This window comes from Salmo salar, chromosome ssa04 (assembly GCF_905237065.1).
Source record: "Salmo salar chromosome ssa04, Ssal_v3.1, whole genome shotgun sequence".
NCBI classification, from domain to species: Eukaryota; Metazoa; Chordata; class Actinopteri; order Salmoniformes; family Salmonidae; genus Salmo; species Salmo salar.
This window is the reverse complement of record NC_059445.1, coordinates 88088627-88107254: the sequence shown is the minus strand read 5'-3', so window position 1 is coordinate 88107254 and position 18628 is coordinate 88088627. Positions and strand designations below refer to the sequence as shown.

Sequence of the window (18628 nt, the reverse complement as noted above, 5' to 3'; positions counted from 1 at the left end):
GTAGAATATATATCTTCACTGTAGGTCTGTAAAGGGTTGTGGTAGAATATATATTTTCACTGTAAGTCTGTAAAGGGTTGTGGTAGAATATATCTTCACTGTAGGTCTGTAAAGGGTTGTGGTAGATATATCTTCACTGTAGGTCTGTAAAGGGTTGTGGTAGAATATATATTTTCACTGTAAGTCTGTAAAGGGTTGTGGTAGAATATATCTTCACTGTAGGTCTGTAAAGGGTTGTGGTAGATATATCTTCACTGTAGGTCTGTAAAGGGTTGTGGTAGAATATATATCTTCACTGTAGGTCTGTAAAGGGTTGTGGTAGAATATATATCTTCACTGTAGGTCTGTAAAGGGTTGTGGTAGAATATATATCTTCACTCTAGGTCTGTAAAGGGTTGTGGTAGAATATATATTTTCACTGTAGGTCTGTAAAGGGTTGTGGTAGAATATATATCTTCACTGTATGTCTGTAAAGGGTTGTGGTAGAATATATATCTTCACTGTAGGTCTGTAAAGGGTTGTGGTAGAATATATATATTCACTGTAGTTCTGTAAAGGGTTGTGGTAGAATATATATCTTCACTGTAGGTCTGTAAAGGGTTGTGGTAGAATATATCTTCACTGTAGGTCTGTAAAGGGTTGTGGTAGAATATATATCTTCACTGTAGGTCTGTAAAGGGTTGTGGTAGAATATATATTCACTGTAGGTCTGTAAAGGGTTGTGGTAGAATATATATCTTCACTGTAGGTCTGTAAAGGGTTGTGGTAGAATATATCTTCACTGTAGGTCTGTAAAGGGTTGTGGTAGAATATATAGCTTCACTGTAGGTCTGTAAAGGGTTGTGGTAGAATATATATCTTCACTGTAAGTCTGTAAAGGGTTGTGGTAGGATATATCTTCACTGTAGGTCTGTAAAGGGTTGTGGTAGATATAGCTTCACTGTAGGTCTGTAAAGGGTTGTGGTAGATATATATATCTTCACTGTAGGTCTGTAAAGGGTTGTGATAGATATATATTTTCACTGTAGGTCTGTAAAGGGTTGTGGTAGATATAGCTTCACTGTAGGTCTGTAAAGGGTTGTGGTAGATATATATATCTTCACTGTAGGTCTGTAAAGGGTTGTGGTAGATATATATCTTCACTGTAGGTCTGTAAAGGATTGTGTAGAATATATATCTTCACTGCCCAGCCTTAGCAGTCATCCGTATAGTACCAATCAAAAGTACTATACCTACTCATTCAAGGGTTTTTCCACAAATTAACTTTTAACAAGGCACACCTGTTAATTGAAATGCATTCCAGGTGACTAACCTCATGAAGCTGGTTGAGAGAATGTCAAGAGTGTGCAAAGCTGTCATCAAGGCAAAAGGTGGCTACTTTGAAGAATCTCAAATCTAAAATATATGTTGATTTGTTTAAAACTTTTTTTGGTTACTACATGATTCCATATGTGTTATTTCATAGTATTGATGTCTTCAATGTTATTCTACAATGTAGAAAATCTAAAAAAAATTAAGAAAAACCCTGGAACGAGTAGGTGTGTCCAAACTTTTGACCGGTCCTGTAGCTAATAGGACCATTATTTTGCATTGTAAATTGACGTGGAATTGTATTATTTTTTTATAATGGGGGAACCCCCCCAAAAAATGGCTGTTTAACCTTTTAGCAAAATGTTCAATTTGTCACATCTCTACTTACTGCCCATGCTGTCACAGTTGATATAATGCACAGATATAAAGATGAGTCCACTATCTATCTCATCGCCTGTTGTTTACACGTTTATCTCCCCTCTCATTGGCTACAATGGCCCCCACATGATCTCTTCTCCACCAGCCTGCACTTCCATCTTTGAGGACATGTATTTCCATTGTTAGCGGGGTCAATCGAACTATCTTGTAAATATAATAGACAATCTTTGTTGTCGGTGAAACATTGGCTCATGCAATATCTAATTCAAAACATGGTATGTTTTGTATTTGCATACCTTTTTTTAAATTTATTATTATTATTTAGTAAGAGATAAAACAAAGCCTTTAAACACATCCACCACAACCAAATCACAGGACTATAGTTGTTTAATTCTTATAAATATTATTCCCTCGTCTCGTCTCCTCTCACTCCAGGGTCGTCCGGGCAACAGCCCCTGGTCCAGAATCAGACGGTGACAGAAGGCGGGACGGCCAACATGACCTGCAGAGTAGAATTCAACGACCAGACCTCCCTGCAGTGGTCCAACCCCACACAACAGACACTCTTCTTCGGCGACAAGAAAGGTAAGAGTCACCTGTTATTAAGCAACACGTGCAGAGAGAGAGAGACTGTGAGGTGGTCTATCTATCAGACTGTGAGGTGGTCTATATATCAGACTGTGAGATGGTCTATATATCAGTCTGTGAGGTGGTCTATATATCAGTCTGTGAGGTGGTCTATATATCAGACTGTGAGGTGGTCTATATATCAGACTGTGAGGTGGTCTATATATCAGACTGTGAGGTGGTCTATCAGACTGTGAGGTGGTCTATCTGACTGTGAGGTGGTCTATACATCAGACTGTGAGGTGGTCTATATATCAGACTGTGAGGTGGTCTATCTGACTGTGAGGTGGTCTATATATCAGACTGTGAGGTGGTCTATCTATCAGACTGTGAGGTGGTCTATATATCAGACTGTGAGGTGGTCTATATATCAGACTGTGAGGTGGTCTATCTGACTGTGAGGTGGTCTATATATCAGACTGTGAGGTGGTCTATCTATCAGACTGTGAGGTGGTCTATCTATCAGACTGTGAGGTGGTCTATATTCAGACTGTGAGGTGGTCTATCTTTTATCAGACTGTGAGGTGGTCTATCTATCAGACTGTGAGGTGGTCTATCTATCAGACTGTGAGGTGGTCTATATATCAGACTGTGAGGTGGTCTATATATCAGACTGTGAGGTGGTCTATCAGACTGTGAGATGGTCTATATATCAGACTGTGAGGTGGTCTATCTATCGGACTGTGAGGTGGTCTATATATCAGACTGTGAGGTGGTCTATCAGACTGTGAGGTGGTCTATCTATCAGACTGTGAGGTGGTCTATCAGACTGTGAGGTGGTCTATATATCTGACTGTGAGGTGGTCTATATATCAGATTGTGAGGTGGTCTATCAGACTGTGAGGTGGTTTATCAGACTGTGAGGTGGTCTATCAGACTGTGAGGTGGTCTATATATCAGACTGTGAGGTGGTCTATCAGACTGTGAGGTGGTCTATCAGACTGTGAGGTGGTCTATCAGACTGTGAGGTGGTCTATCTATCAGACTGTGAGGTGGTCTATCAGACTGTGAGGTGGTCTATCTATCAGACTGTGAGATGGTCTATATATCAGTCTGTGAGGTGGTCTATATATCAGTCTGTGAGGTGGTCTATATATCAGACTGTGAGGTGGTCTATATATCAGACTGTGAGGTGGTCTATATATCAGACTGTGAGGTGGTCTATATATCAGACTGTGAGGTGGTCTATATATCAGACTGTGAGGTGGTCTATATATCAGTCTGTGAGGTGGTCTATATATCAGACTGTGAGGTGGTCTATCAGACTGTGAGGTGAACTATCAGACTGTGAGGTGGTCTATATATCAGACTGTGAGGTGGTCTATCAGACTGTGAGGTGGTCTATATATCAGACTGTGAGGTGGTCTATCTATCAGACTGTGAGGTGGTCTATATATCAGACTGTGAGGTGGTCTATATATCAGACTGTGAGGTGGTCTATATATCAGACTGTGAGGTGGTCTATCTGACTGTGAGGTGGTCTATATATCAGACTGTGAGGTGGTCTATATATCAGACTGTGAGGTGGTCTATCTGACTGTGAGGTGGTCTATATATCAGACTGTGAGGTGGTCTATCTATCAGACTGTGAGGTGGTCTATCAGACTGTGAGGTGGTCTATATATCTGACTGTGAGGTGGTCTATATATCAGACTGTGAGGTGGTCTATATATCAGACTGTGAGGTGGTCTATCAGACTGTGAGGTGGTCTATCAGATTGTGAGGTGGTCTATCTATCAGACTGTGAGGTGGTCTATATATCAGACTGTGAGGTGGTCTATATATCAGACTGTGAGGTGGTCTATATATCAGACTGTGAGGTGGTCTATCAGACTGTGAGGTGGTCTATATATCAGACTGTGAGGTGGTCTATATATCAGACTGTGAGGTGGTCTATATATCAGACTGTGAGGTGGTCTATATATCAGACTGTGATGTGGTCTATCAGACTGTGAGGTGGTCTATCTGACTGTGAGGTGGTCTATATATCAGACTGTGAGGTGGTCTATATATCAGACTGTGAGGTGGTCTATCAGACTGTGAGGTGAACTATCAGACTGTGAGGTGGTCTATCTGACTGTGAGGTGGTCTATATATCAGACTGTGAGGTGGTCTATATATCAGACTGTGAGGTGGTCTATCTATCAGACTGTGAGGTGGTCTATCTATCAGACTGTGAGGTGGTCTATATATCAGACTGTGAGGTGGTCTATATATCAGACTGTGAGGTGGTCTATCTGACTGTGAGGTGGTCTATATATCAGACTGTGAGGTGGTCTATATATCAGACTGTGAGGTGGTCTATCTGACTGTGAGGTGGTCTATATATCAGACTGTGAGGTGGTCTATCTATCACACTGTGAGGTGGTCTATCAGACTGTGAGGTGGTCTATATATCTGACCTTGAGGTGGTCTATATATCAGATTGTGAGGTGGTCTATATCAGACTGTGAGGTGGTCTATCAGACTGTGAGGTGGTCTATCAGACTGTGAGGTGGTCTATCTATCAGACTGTGAGGTGGTCTATATATCAGACTGTGAGGTGGTCTATATATCAGACTGTGAGGTGGTCTATATATCAGACTGTGAGGTGGTCTATATATCAGACTGTGAGATGGTCTATATATCAGACTGTGAGGTGGTCTATCAGACTGTGAGGTGGTCTATATATCAGACTGTGAGGTGGTCTATATATCAGACTGTGAGGTGGTCTATATATCAGACTGTGAGGTGGTCTATATATCAGACTGTGAGGTTGTCTATCTGACTGTGAGGTGGTCTATATATCAGACTGTGAGGTGGTCTATATATCAGACTGTGAGGTGGTCTATCAGACTGTGAGGTGGTCTATCTGACTGTGAGGTGGTCTATATATCAGACTGTGAGGTGGTCTATCAGACTGTGAGGTGGTCTATATATCAGTCTGTGAGGTGGTCTATATATCAGACTGTGAGGTGGTCTATATATCAGACTGTGAGGTGGTCTATATATCAGACTGTGAGGTGGTCTATCAGACTGTGAGGTGGTCTATCTGACTGTGAGGTGGTCTATACATCAGACTGTGAGGTGGTCTATATATCAGACTGTGAGGTGGTCTATCTGACTGTGAGGTGGTCTATATATCAGACTGTGAGGTGGTCTATCTATCAGACTGTGAGGTGGTCTATATATCAGACTGTGAGGTGGTCTATATATCAGACTGTGAGGTGGTCTATCTGACTGTGAGGTGGTCTATATATCAGACTGTGAGGTGGTCTATCTATCAGACTGTGAGGTGGTCTATATATCAGACTGTGAGGTGGTCTATATATCAGACTGTGAGGTGGTCTATCTGACTGTGAGGTGGTCTATATATCAGACTGTGAGGTGGTCTATCTATCAGACTGTGAGGTGGTCTATCTATCAGACTGTGAGGTGGTCTATATATCAGACTGTGAGGTGGTCTATATATCAGACTGTGAGGTGGTCTATCAGACTGTGAGATGGTCTATATATCAGACTGTGAGGTGGTCTATCTATCGGACTGTGAGGTGGTCTATATATCAGACTGTGAGGTGGTCTATCAGACTGTGAGGTAGTCTATCAGACTGTGAGGTGGTCTATCAGACTGTGAGGTGGTCTATATATCTGACTGTGAGGTGGTCTATATATCAGATTGTGAGGTGGTCTATCAGACTGTGAGGTGGTCTATCAGACTGTGAGGTGGTCTATCAGACTGTGAGGTGGTCTATATATCAGACTGTGAGGTGGTCTATCAGACTGTGAGGTGGTCTATCAGACTGTGAGGTGGTCTATCTATCAGACTGTGAGGTGGTCTATCTATCAGACTGTGAGGTGGTCTATATACAGACTGTGAGGTGGTCTATCTATCAGACTGTGAGGTGGTCTATATTCAGTCTGTGAGGTGGTCTATATATCAGTCTGTGAGGTGGTCTATATATCAGACTGTGAGGTGGTCTATATATCAGACTGTGAGGTGGTCTATATATCAGACTGTGAGGTGGTCTATATATCAGACTGTGAGGTGGTCTATATACAGACTGTGAGGTGGTCTATATATCAGTCTGTGAGGTGGTCTATATATCAGACTGTGAGGTGGTCTATCAGACTGTGAGGTGAACTATCAGACTGTGAGGTGGTCTATATATCAGACTGTGAGGTGGTCTATCAGACTGTGAGGTGGTCTATATATCAGACTGTGAGGTGGTCTATCTATCAGACTGTGAGGTGGTCTATATATCAGACTGTGAGGTGGTCTATATATCAGACTGTGAGGTGGTCTATATATCAGACTGTGAGGTGGTCTATCTGACTGTGAGGTGGTCTATATATCAGACTGTGAGGTGGTCTATATATCAGACTGTGAGGTGGTCTATCTGACTGTGAGGTGGTCTATATATCAGACTGTGAGGTAGTCTATCTATCAGACTGTGAGGTGGTCTATCAGACTGTGAGGTGGTCTATATATCTGACTGTGAGGTGGTCTATATATCAGCTGTGAGGTGGTCTATATATCAGACTGTGAGGTGGTCTATCAGACTGTGAGGTGGTCTATCAGATTGTGAGGTGGTCTATCTATCAGACTGTGAGGTGGTCTATATATCAGACTGTGAGGTGGTCTATATATCAGACTGTGAGGTGGTCTATATATCAGACTGTGAGGTGGTCTATCAGACTGTGAGGTGGTCTATATATCAGACTGTGAGGTGGTCTATATATCAGACTGTGAGGTGGTCTATATATCAGACTGTGAGGTGGTCTATATATCAGACTGTGATGTGGTCTATCAGACTGTGAGGTGGTCTATCTGACTGTGAGGTGGTCTATATATCAGACTGTGAGGTGGTCTATATATCAGACTGTGAGGTGGTCTATCAGACTGTGAGGTGAACTATCAGACTGTGAGGTGGTCTATCTGACTGTGAGGTGGTCTATATATCAGACTGTGAGGTGGTCTATATATCAGACTGTGAGGTGGTCTATCTATCAGACTGTGAGGTGGTCTATATATCAGACTGTGAGGTGGTCTATATATCAGACTGTGAGGTGGTCTATATATCAGACTGTGATGTGGTCTATCTGACTGTGAGGTGGTCTATATATCAGACTGTGAGGTGGTCTATATATCAGACTGTGAGGTGGTCTATCTGACTGTGAGGTGGTCTATCTATCAGACTGTGAGGTGGTCTATCTTCAGACTGTGAGGTGGTCTATCTACAGACTGTGAGGTGGTCTATATTCTGACTGTGAGGTGGTCTATATATCAGACTGTGAGGTGGTCTATATATCAGACTGTGAGGTGGTCTATCAGACTGTGAGGTGGTCTATCAGACTGTGAGGTGGTCTATCTATCAGACTGTGAGGTGGTCTATATATCAGACTGTGAGGTGGTCTATATATCAGACTGTGAGGTGGTCTATATATCAGACTGTGAGGTGGTCTATCAGACTGTGAGGTGGTCTATATATCAGACTGTGAGATGGTCTATCAGACTGTGAGGTGGTCTATATCGACTGTGAGGTGGTCTATATATCAGACTGTGAGGTGGTCTATATATCAGACTGTGAGGTGGTCTATATATCAGACTGTGAGGTTGTCTATCTGACTGTGAGGTGGTCTATATATCAGACTGTGAGGTGGTCTATATATCAGACTGTGAGGTGGTCTATCAGACTGTGAGGTGGTCTATCTGACTGTGAGGTGGTCTATATATCAGACTGTGAGGTGGTCTATCAGACTGTGAGGTGGTCTATATATCAGACTGTGAGGTGGTCTATATATCAGACTGTGAGGTGGTCTATATATCAGACTGTGCGGTGGTCTATCAGTCTGTGAGGTGGTCTATATATCAGACTGTGAGGTGGTCTATATATCAGACTGTGAGGTGGTCTATATATCAGACTGTGAAGTGGTCTATATATCAGTCTGTGAGGTGGTCTATATATCAGACTGTCTGACTCCGTACGGGAGTTGCAGCGATGAGACAAGACTGAAATTGGGGAGAAAAAAGGGGTAAAGAAAATAAAAATTATAAATAAATCCATACCGTGTTAATTTTGGCATGTTCACCAGCCTATATATCGTAGATCACAAACCCATCCATAATCTCAGCCAATCACGGCTAGCGGGAAGGTTCCTGTCTTTTTTTCATTGCTAAACCAACTTGGCTCCTAATTTAACAATCGTATTCGTATTTATAGATGGCAGACTGTAACGGCCGTCGTTGAAGAGAGTAGACCAAGGCGCGGCGTGGTTAGTGCTCATCATGAATTTATTAAAGATAGAACACTTTAACCAACAACAAAAAAACACGAAACCGACAGCCAAACAGAAATTAACTACCCACAAAACCCCAAAGGAAAACAGGCTGCCTAAGTATGGTTCCCAATCAGCGACAACGATGTACAGCTGTCCCTGATTGAGAGCCATACCAGGCCAAAACAAAGAAAATACAAAAAACATAGAAAAAAGGACATAGAATGCCCACCCAAATCACACCCTGACCAAACCTAAATAGAGACATAAAAAAGGCTCTCAGGTCAGGGCGTGACACAGACAAGTTTATTATTAAGGCATATAAAAGTTCACATGTTCCAGAAGTCATTTCTGCCCCCCCCCCCAAAAAAAATGTTTTTTGATAACAAAAACATATATATATATGTTCAAATGCCTCTTTGGTGAAATAGTGATGTGCGACATGCACCACCTAGCTTCCTGAAACAGATCACATATAGCTAACAGTTATATTACTAGTTGTTCTTTAGTTTCAATGGGACTCCCTGATAAATTAGACCTGATTGGTATTGACATGTTGTCAAGGAGAGGAGCAACAGGAAAAATACCAAGATGAATAAAGATGGCAACAAGAAAAGAAAAAACAACAGTACATTCATCTTTAGAGAGAGAGAGAGAGAGAGAGAGAGAGAGAGAGAGAGAGAGAGAGAGAGAGAGAGAGAGAGAGAGAGAGAGAGAGAGAGACAGAGCGAGGGAGACAGAGAGAGGGAGAGAGACAGAGCGAGGGAGACAGAGAGAGGGAGACAGAGAGAGAGAGAGACAGAGAGAGAGAGAGAGAGAGAGAGAGAGGGAGACAGAGAGAGAGAGAGACGGAGACAGAGAGAGAGAGAGACGGAGACAGAGAGAGAGAGGACTAGAAGTAGTATATTTCAGCTAACATATCAAATTGAAGTCCTGCAGAAAACAGCTCAGTGTGATTGAAGAATCCATAGAATCAAATCACTTCTAAGAAAAGTGTAGGACACTTAACAAACAGCAACAGGAAGAGATAGCCTTTCCAAAATGGAGATGGGACTTCTTCTACCTTACGGACATTTAACAAAGAACCAAGAACAAAAACATACACAGAGTTACCAGACTGCTGCTCTGTGTGGTTATACCAGATAATAGAGGAGGTTAGGATCACAGAGTTACCAGACTGCTGCTCTGTGTGGTTATACCAGATAATAGAGGAGGTTAGGATCACAGAGTTACCAGACTGCTGCTCTGTGTGGTTATACCAGATAATAGAGGAGGTTAGGATCACAGAGTTACCAGACTGCTGCTCTGTGTGGTTATACCAGATAATAGAGGAGGTTAGGATCACAGAGTTACCAGACTGCTGCTCTGTGTGGTTATACCAGATAATAGAGGAGGTTAGGATCACAGAGTTACCAGACTGCTGCTCTGTGTGGTTATACCAGATAATAGAGGAGGTTAGGATCACAGAGTTACCAGACTGCTGCTCTGTGTGGTTATACCAGATAATAGAGGAGGTTAGGATCACAGAGTTACCAGACTGCTGCTCTGTGTGGTTATACCAGATAATAGAGGAGGTTAGGATCACAGAGTTACCAGACTGCTGCTCTGTGTGGTTATACCAGATAATAGAGGAGGTTAGGATCACAGAGTTACCAGACTGCTGCTCTGTGTGGTTATACCAGATAATAGAGGAGGTTAGGATCACAGAGTTACCAGACTGCTGCTCTGTGTGGTTATACCAGATAATAGAGGAGGTTAGGATCACAGAGTTACCAGACTGCTGCTCTGTGTGGTTATACCAGATAATAGAGGAGGTTAGGATCACAGAGTTACCAGACTGCTGCTCTGTGTGGTTATACCAGATAATAGAGGAGGTTAGGATCACAGAGTTACCAGACTGCTGCTCTGTGTGGTTATACCAGATAATAGAGGAGGTTAGGATCACAGAGTTACCAGACTGCTGCTCTGTGTGGTTATACCAGATAATAGAGGAGGTTAGGATCACAGAGTTACCAGACTGCTGCTCTGTGTGGTTATACCAGATAATAGAGGAGGTTAGGATCACAGAGTTACCAGACTGCTGCTCTGTGTGGTTATACCAGATAATAGAGGAGGTTAGGATCACAGAGTTACCAGACTGCTGCTCTGTGTGGTTATACCAGATAATAGAGGAGGTTAGGATCACAGAGTTACCAGACTGCTGCTCTGTGTGGTTATACCAGATAATAGAGGAGGTTAGGATCACAGAGTTACCAGACTGCTGCTCTGTGTGGTTATACCAGATAATAGAGGAGGTTAGGATCACAGAGTTACCAGACTGCTGCTCTGTGTGGTTATACCAGATAATAGAGGAGGTTAGGATCACAGAGTTACCAGACTGCTGCTCTGTGTGGTTATACCAGATAATAGAGGAGGTTAGGATCACAGAGTTACCAGACTGCTGCTCTGTGTGGTTATACCAGATAATAGAGGAGGTTAGGATCACAGAGTTACCAGACTGCTGCTCTGTGTGGTTATACCAGATAATAGAGGAGGTTAGGATCACAGAGTTACCAGACTGCTGCTCTGTGTGGTTATACCAGATAATAGAGGAGGTTAGGATCACAGAGTTACCAGACTGCTGCTCTGTGTGGTTATACCAGATAATAGAGGAGGTTAGGATCACAGAGTTACCAGACTGCTGCTCTGTGTGGTTATACCAGATAATAGAGGAGGTTAGGATCACAGAGTTACCAGACTGCTGCTCTGTGTGGTTATACCAGATAATAGAGGAGGTTAGGATCACAGAGTTACCAGACTGCTGCTCTGTGTGGTTATACCAGATAATAGAGGAGGTTAGGATCACAGAGTTACCAGACTGCTGCTCTGTGTGGTTATACCAGATAATAGAGGAGGTTAGGATCACAGAGTTACCAGACTGCTGCTCTGTGTGGTTATACCAGATAATAGAGGAGGTTAGGATCACAGAGTTACCAGACTGCTGCTCTGTGTGGTTATACCAGATAATAGAGGAGGTTAGGATCACAGAGTTACCAGACTGCTGCTCTGTGTGGTTATACCAGATAATAGAGGAGGTTAGGATCACAGAGTTACCAGACTGCTGCTCTGTGTGGTTATACCAGATAATAGAGGAGGTTAGGATCACAGAGTTACCAGACTGCTGCTCTGTGTGGTTATACCAGATAATAGAGGAGGTTAGGATCACAGAGTTACCAGACTGCTGCTCTGTGTGGTTATACCAGATAATAGAGGAGGTTAGGATCACAGAGTTACCAGACTGCTGCTCTGTGTGGTTATACCAGATAATAGAGGAGGTTAGGATCACAGAGTTACCAGACTGCTGCTCTGTGTGGTTATACCAGATAATAGAGGAGGTTAGGATCACAGAGTTACCAGACTGCTGCTCTGTGTGGTTATACCAGATAATAGAGGAGGTTAGGATCACAGAGTTACCAGACTGCTGCTCTGTGTGGTTATACCAGATAATAGAGGAGGTTAGGATCACAGAGTTACCAGACTGCTGCTCTGTGTGGTTATACCAGATAATAGAGGAGGTTAGGATCACAGAGTTACCAGACTGCTGCTCTGTGTGGTTATACCAGATAATAGAGGAGGTTAGGATCACAGAGTTACCAGACTGCTGCTCTGTGTGGTTATACCAGATAATAGAGGAGGTTAGGATCACAGAGTTACCAGACTGCTGCTCTGTGTGGTTATACCAGATAATAGAGGAGGTTAGGATCACAGAGTTACCAGACTGCTGCTCTGTGTGGTTATACCAGATAATAGAGGAGGTTAGGATCGCAGAGTTACCAGACTGCTGCTCTGTGTGGTTATACCAGATAATAGAGGAGGTTAGGATCACAGAGTTACCAGACTGCTGCTCTGTGTGGTTATACCAGATAATAGAGGAGGTTAGGATCGCAGAGTTACCAGACTGCTGCTCTGTGTGGTTATACCAGATAATAGAGGAGGTTAGGATCACAGAGTTACCAGACTGCTGCTCTGTGTGGTTATACCAGATAATAGAGGAGGTTAGGATCACAGAGTTACCAGACTGCTGCTCTGTGTGGTTATACCAGATAATAGAGGAGGTTAGGATCACAGAGTTACCAGACTGCTGCTCTGTGTGGTTATACCAGATAATAGAGGAGGTTAGGATCACAGAGTTACCAGACTGCTGCTCTGTGTGGTTATACCAGATAATAGAGGAGGTTAGGATCACAGAGTTACCAGACTGCTGCTCTGTGTGGTTATACCAGATAATAGAGGAGGTTAGGATCACAGAGTTACCAGACTGCTGCTCTGTGTGGTTATACCAGATAATAGAGGAGGTTAGGATCACAGAGTTACCAGACTGCTGCTCTGTGTGGTTATACCAGATAATAGAGGAGGTTAGGATCACAGAGTTACCAGACTGCTGCTCTGTGTGTGTTATACCAGATAATAGAGGAGGTTAGGATCACAGAGTTACCAGACTGCTGCTCTGTGTGGTTATACCAGATAATAGAGGAGGTTAGGATCGCAGAGTTACCAGACTGCTGCTCTGTGTGGTTATACCAGATAATAGAGGAGGTTAGGATCACAGAGTTACCAGACTGCTGCTCTGTGTGGTTATACCAGATAATAGAGGAGGTTAGGATCACAGAGTTACCAGACTGCTGCTCTGTGTGGTTATACCAGATAATAGAGGAGGTTAGGATCACAGAGTTACCAGACTGCTGCTCTGTGTGGTTATACCAGATAATAGAGGAGGTTAGGATCACAGAGATACCAGACTGCTGCTCTGTGTGGTTATACCAGATAATAGAGGAGGTTAGGATCACAGAGTTACCAGACTGCTGCTCTGTGTGGTTATACCAGATAATAGAGGAGGTTAGGATCACAGAGTTACCAGACTGCTGCTCTGTGTGGTTATACCAGATAATAGAGGAGGTTAGGATCACAGAGTTACCAGACTGCTGCTCTGTGTGGTTATACCAGATAATAGAGGAGGTTAGGATCGCAGAGTTACCAGACTGCTGCTCTGTGTGGTTATACCAGATAATAGAGGAGGTTAGGATCACAGAGTTACCAGACTGCTGCTCTGTGTGGTTATACCAGATAATAGAGGAGGTTAGGATCACAGAGTTACCAGACTGCTGCTCTGTGTGGTTATACCAGATAATAGAGGAGGTTAGGATCGCAGAGTTACCAGACTGCTGCTCTGTGTATGTTATACCAGATAATAGAGGAGGTTAGGATCACAGAGTTACCAGACTGCTGCTCTGTGTGGTTATACCAGATAATAGAGGAGGTTAGGATCACAGAGTTACCAGACTGCTGCACTGTGTGGTTATACCAGATAATAGAGGAGGTTAGGATCACAGAGTTACCAGACTGCTGCTCTGTGTATGTTATACCAGATAATAGAGGAGGTTAGGATCACAGAGTTACCAGACTGCTGCTCTGTGTGGTTATACCAGATAATAGAGGAGGTTAGGATCACAGAGTTACCAGACTGCTGCTCTGTGTGGTTATACCAGATAATAGAGGAGGTTAGGATCACAGAGTTACCAGACTGCTGCTCTGTGTGGTTATACCAGATAATAGAGGAGGTTAGGGTCACAGAGTTACCAGACTGCTGCTCTGTGTGGTAATCCAGCATCCCGGAGTCGCCTCTTCGCTGTTGACGTTGAGACTGGTGTTTTGAAGGTACTATTTAATGAAGCTGCCAGTTGAGGACTTGTGAGGTGTCTGTTTCTAAAACGAGACACTCTAATGTACTGGTCCTCTTGCTCAGTTGTGCACCGGGGCCTCCCACTCCTCTTTCTATTCTGGTTAGAGCTGGTTTGCGCTGTTCTGTGAAGGGAGTAGTACACAGCAGTGTACGAGATCTTCAGTTTCTTAGCAATTTCTCTCATGGAATAGACTTCATTTTCTCAGAACAAGAATAGACTGACGAGTTTCAGAAAAAAGTTCTTTGTTTCTGGCTATTTTGAGCCTGTAATCAAACCCACAAATGCTGATGCTCCAGATACTCAACTAGTCTAAAGAAGGCCAGTTTTATTGCTTCTTTAATCAGAACAGCAGAACAACAGCTGTTCTAACATAATTGCAAAAGATTTCTCTAATGATCAATTAGCCTTTTAAAGTGATAAACTTGGATTAGCTAACACAACGTACCATTGGAACACAGGAGTGATGGTTGCTGATAATGGGCCTCTGTACGCCTATGTAGATATTCCATTAAAAATCAGCCGTTTCCAGCTACAATAGTCATTTACAACATGAACAATGTCTACACTGTATTTCTGATCAATTTGATGTTATTATTATGGACATAAAAGCTGTTTTTCTTTCAAAAACAAGAACATTTCTAATTGACCCCAAACTTTTGAACGGTCATGTACCTGTGGAGCTGATAATGGAAGGGGTGTGTGTGTGTGTGTGTGTGTGTGTGTGTGTGTGTGTGTGTGTGTGTGTGTGTGTGTGTGTGTGTGTGTGTGTGTGTGTGTGTGTGTGTGTGTGTGTGTGTGTGTGTGTGTGTGTTTGCTAGGCTATAGGAACATGATACACCAGTATTATATTGTGTTAGTAGACTAATAGTTATACATTTATTGTTTATTTATGACATAAATGGTCACGTTTCCATACATATATGGATATATGTTTCCTTTTCAATGTTTTGTAATCAAAATACCATGGTTGTTTTAGGGAGGTGTAAGTTAAGTGTAAGAATCAATAATTTGCAAGAAAATACATTTTCCTTTGAACCCAGACTGACTTTGATAGACTGAATAGAGAATACTGATGGAATGTTCCGTTATTCTGCGTTAACCATTAATGATAATAGATGAGTTGAGACAGACAAGGGAGAGGAGAGGAGGGGAGAAGAGAAGTGGAGGAGGGGAGAAGAGGAGTGGAGAAGAGGAGTGGAGGAGGGGAGAAGAGGATTGGAGGAGGGGAGAAGAGGAGTGGAGGAGGGGAGAAGAGGATTGGAGGAGGGGAGAAGAGGAGGGGAGAAGAGGAGTGGAGGAGGGGAGAAGAGGAGGGGAGAAGAGGAGTGGAGGAGGGGAGAAGAGGAGGGGAGGAGTGGAGAAGAGGAGTGGAGAAGTGGAGTGGAGAAGAAGAGTGGAGAAGAGGAGGGGAGAAGAGGAGAAGAGGAGGGGAGAAGAGGAGTGGAGGAGTGGAGAAGAGGAGTGGTGAGGAGGAGTGGAGAAGAGGAGTGGAGAAGAGGAGAAGAGGAGTGGAGGAGTGGAGTGGAGAAGAGGAGTGGAGAAGAGGAGTGGAGAAGAGGAGTGGAGGAATGGAGTGGAGGAGTGGAGTGGAGAAGAGGAGTGGAGGAGTAGAGTGGAGAAGAGGAGTGGAGAAGAGGAGTGGAGAAGAGGAGTGGAGAAGAGGAGGGGAGAAGAGGAGTGGAGGAGAGGGGGGAGAAGAGGAGTGGAGAAGAGGAGAAGAGAAGAGGAGTGGAGGAGTGGAGTGGAGGAGTGGAGTGGAGGAGTGGAGTGGAGAAGAGGAGGGGAGGTGTGGAGTGGAGAAGAGGAGTGGAGAAGAGGAGTGGAGAAGAGGAGGGGAGAAGAGGAGTGGAGGAGGGGGGGAGAAGAGGAGTGGAGAAGAGGAGTGGAGGAGTGGAGTGGAGGAGTGGAGTGAAGAAGAGGAGTGGAGGAGAGGGGAGGAGGAGTGGAGGAGTGGAGTGGAGGAGTAGAGTGGAGAAGAGGAGTGGAGGAGTGGAGTGGAGGAGAGGAGGGGAGAAGAGGAGTGGAGGACCCAACCAAATCATGAGAAAACAAACAGAGTAAACTAGAATGCTATTTGGTCCTAAACAGAGAGTACACAGTGGCAGAATACCTGACCACTGTGACTGACCCCAACTTAAGGAAGCTTTGACTATGTATAGACTCACTGAGCATAGCCTTGCTATTGAGAAAGGTCGCTGTAGGCAGACCTGGCTCTCAAGAGAAGACAGGCTATGTGCAACACTGCCCACAAAATGAGGTGGAAACTGAGCTGCACTTCCTAACCTCCTGCCAAATGTATGACCATATTAGAGACACATATTTCCCTCAAATTACACAGACCTACAATTTTTTTTAAACAAATCCAATTTTGATAAACTCCCATATCTACTGGGTGAAATACCACAGTGTTCCATCACAGCAGCAAGATTTGTGACCTGTTGCCACAAGAAAAGGTCAACCAGTGAAGAACAAACACCATTGTAAATACAACCCATATTTATGTTTATTTATTTACTATTTACACATCGTTACAACACTGTATATAGACATCATATGACATTTGAAATGTCTTTATTCTTTTTGGAACTTTGTGAGTGTAATGTTTAATGTTAATTTCTATTGTTTATTTCATTTAGTTCATTACCTACTTCACTTTCTTTGGCGATGTTAACATCTGTTTCCCATGCCAGTAAAGCCCTTAAATTGAATTGAGAGAGAGAGACAGAGAGAGACAGAGAGAGAGAGAGAGAGAGAGAGAGACAGAGAGAGAGAGAGAGAGAGACAGAGAGAGAGAGAGAGAGAGAGAGAGAGAGAGAGAGAGAGAGAGAGCAGAGAGAGAGAGAGAGAGACAGAGAGAGAGACAGAGAGAGAGAGAGAGAGAGAGAGAGACAGAGAGCGAGGGACAGAGAGCGAGAGAGAGACAGAGAGAGAGAGAGAGAGAGAGAGAGAGAGAGAGAGAGAGAGAGAGAGAGAGAGACAGAGAGACAGAGAGAGAGAGAGAGAGACAGAGAGAGAGAGAGAGAGAGAGAGAGAGAGAGAGAGACAGAGAGAGAGAGAGAGACAGAGAGAGAGAGAGAGAGACAGAGAGAGAGAGAGAGAGAGAGAGAGAGAGAGACAGAGAGAGAGACAGAGAGAGAGAGAGAGAGAGAGAGACAGAGAGCGAGGGACAGAGAGAGAGAGAGAGAGAGAGAGAGAGAGAGACAGAGAGCGAGGGACAGAGAGCGAGAGCGAGACAGAGACAGAGAGAGAGAGAGAGAGAGAGAGAGAGAGAGAGAGACAGAGAGAGAGAGAGACAGAGAGAGAGACAGAGAGAGAGAGAGAGAGAGAGAGAGAGAGAGAGAGAGAGAGAGAGAGAGAGAGAGAGACAGAGAGAGACAGAGAGAGAGAGAGAGAGAGAGAGAGAGAGAGAGAGAGAGACAGAGAGAGAGACAGAGAGAGACAGAGAGAGAGAGAGAGAGAGAGAGAGAGAGAGAGAGAGAGAGAGAGAGAGAGAGAGAGAGACAGAGAGAGAGAGAGAGAGAGAGAGAGAGAGAGAGACAGAGAGCGAGGGACAGAGAGCGAGAGACAGAGAGAGAGAGAGATTTAACATACTGAACACCTGTAATAATTTGTTCAGTGTAGCGTTCTCAAACACCAATACTTGTCACTCATCAACGCAGAGTCCGCTCTGCTCTATCTGGCCCAGCTTCTTCTTCGTCTTCATTGGTGAAATCTACAGGTCACAATCCTAACATGGATGGTGCTGTCTAATTTAGGCATGTTTTGAAGGAGACTATCCTGTCGCTGTAGAGCACTGGTCTATTTTATTATATCTCTCTACCCCTTCCTCTCTCTCTACCCCTTCCTCTCTCTCTACCCCTTCCTCTCTCTACCCCTTCCTCTCTCTACCCCTTCCTCTCTCTACCCCTTCCTCTCTCTACCCCTTCCTCTCTCTCTACCCCTTCCTCTCTCTCTACCACTTCCTCTCTCTACCCCTTCCTCTCTCTACCCCTTCCTCTCTCTCTACCCCTTCCTCTCTCTCTACCCCTTCCTCTCTCTACCCCTTCCTCTCTCTCTGCCCCTTCCTCTCTCTACCCCTTCCTCTCTCTCTACCCCTTCCTCTCTCTCTACCCCTTCCTCTCTCTACCCCTTCCTCTCTCTCTACCCCTTCCTCTCTCTACCCCTTCCTCTCTCTCTACCCCTTCCTCTCTCTCTACCCCTTCCTCTCTCTCTACCCCTTCCTCTCTCTCTACCCCTTCCTCTCTCTCTACCCCTTCCTCTCTCTCTACCCCTTCCTCTCTCTACCCTCCTCTCCCCCTTCCTCTCTCTACCCCTTCACTTCCTCTCTCTCTACCCCC

The 18628-nt window shown here is 44.0% G+C and overlaps 1 protein-coding gene across 3 annotated transcripts in view; it reads left to right on the top strand.

The window, feature by feature from the left end:
- LOC106604040 (cell adhesion molecule 2) overlaps positions 1–18628 on the top strand; it is a 574105-nt gene that overhangs the window by 333094 nt on the left and 222383 nt on the right. For all 3 annotated transcript variants that reach the window (XM_045717479.1, XM_045717480.1, XM_045717478.1), the window contains one exon: positions 2125–2274. In XM_045717479.1, the coding sequence (XP_045573435.1) occupies positions 2125–2274 (150 nt within the window). The remainder of the gene's footprint in view (positions 1–2124; positions 2275–18628) is intronic.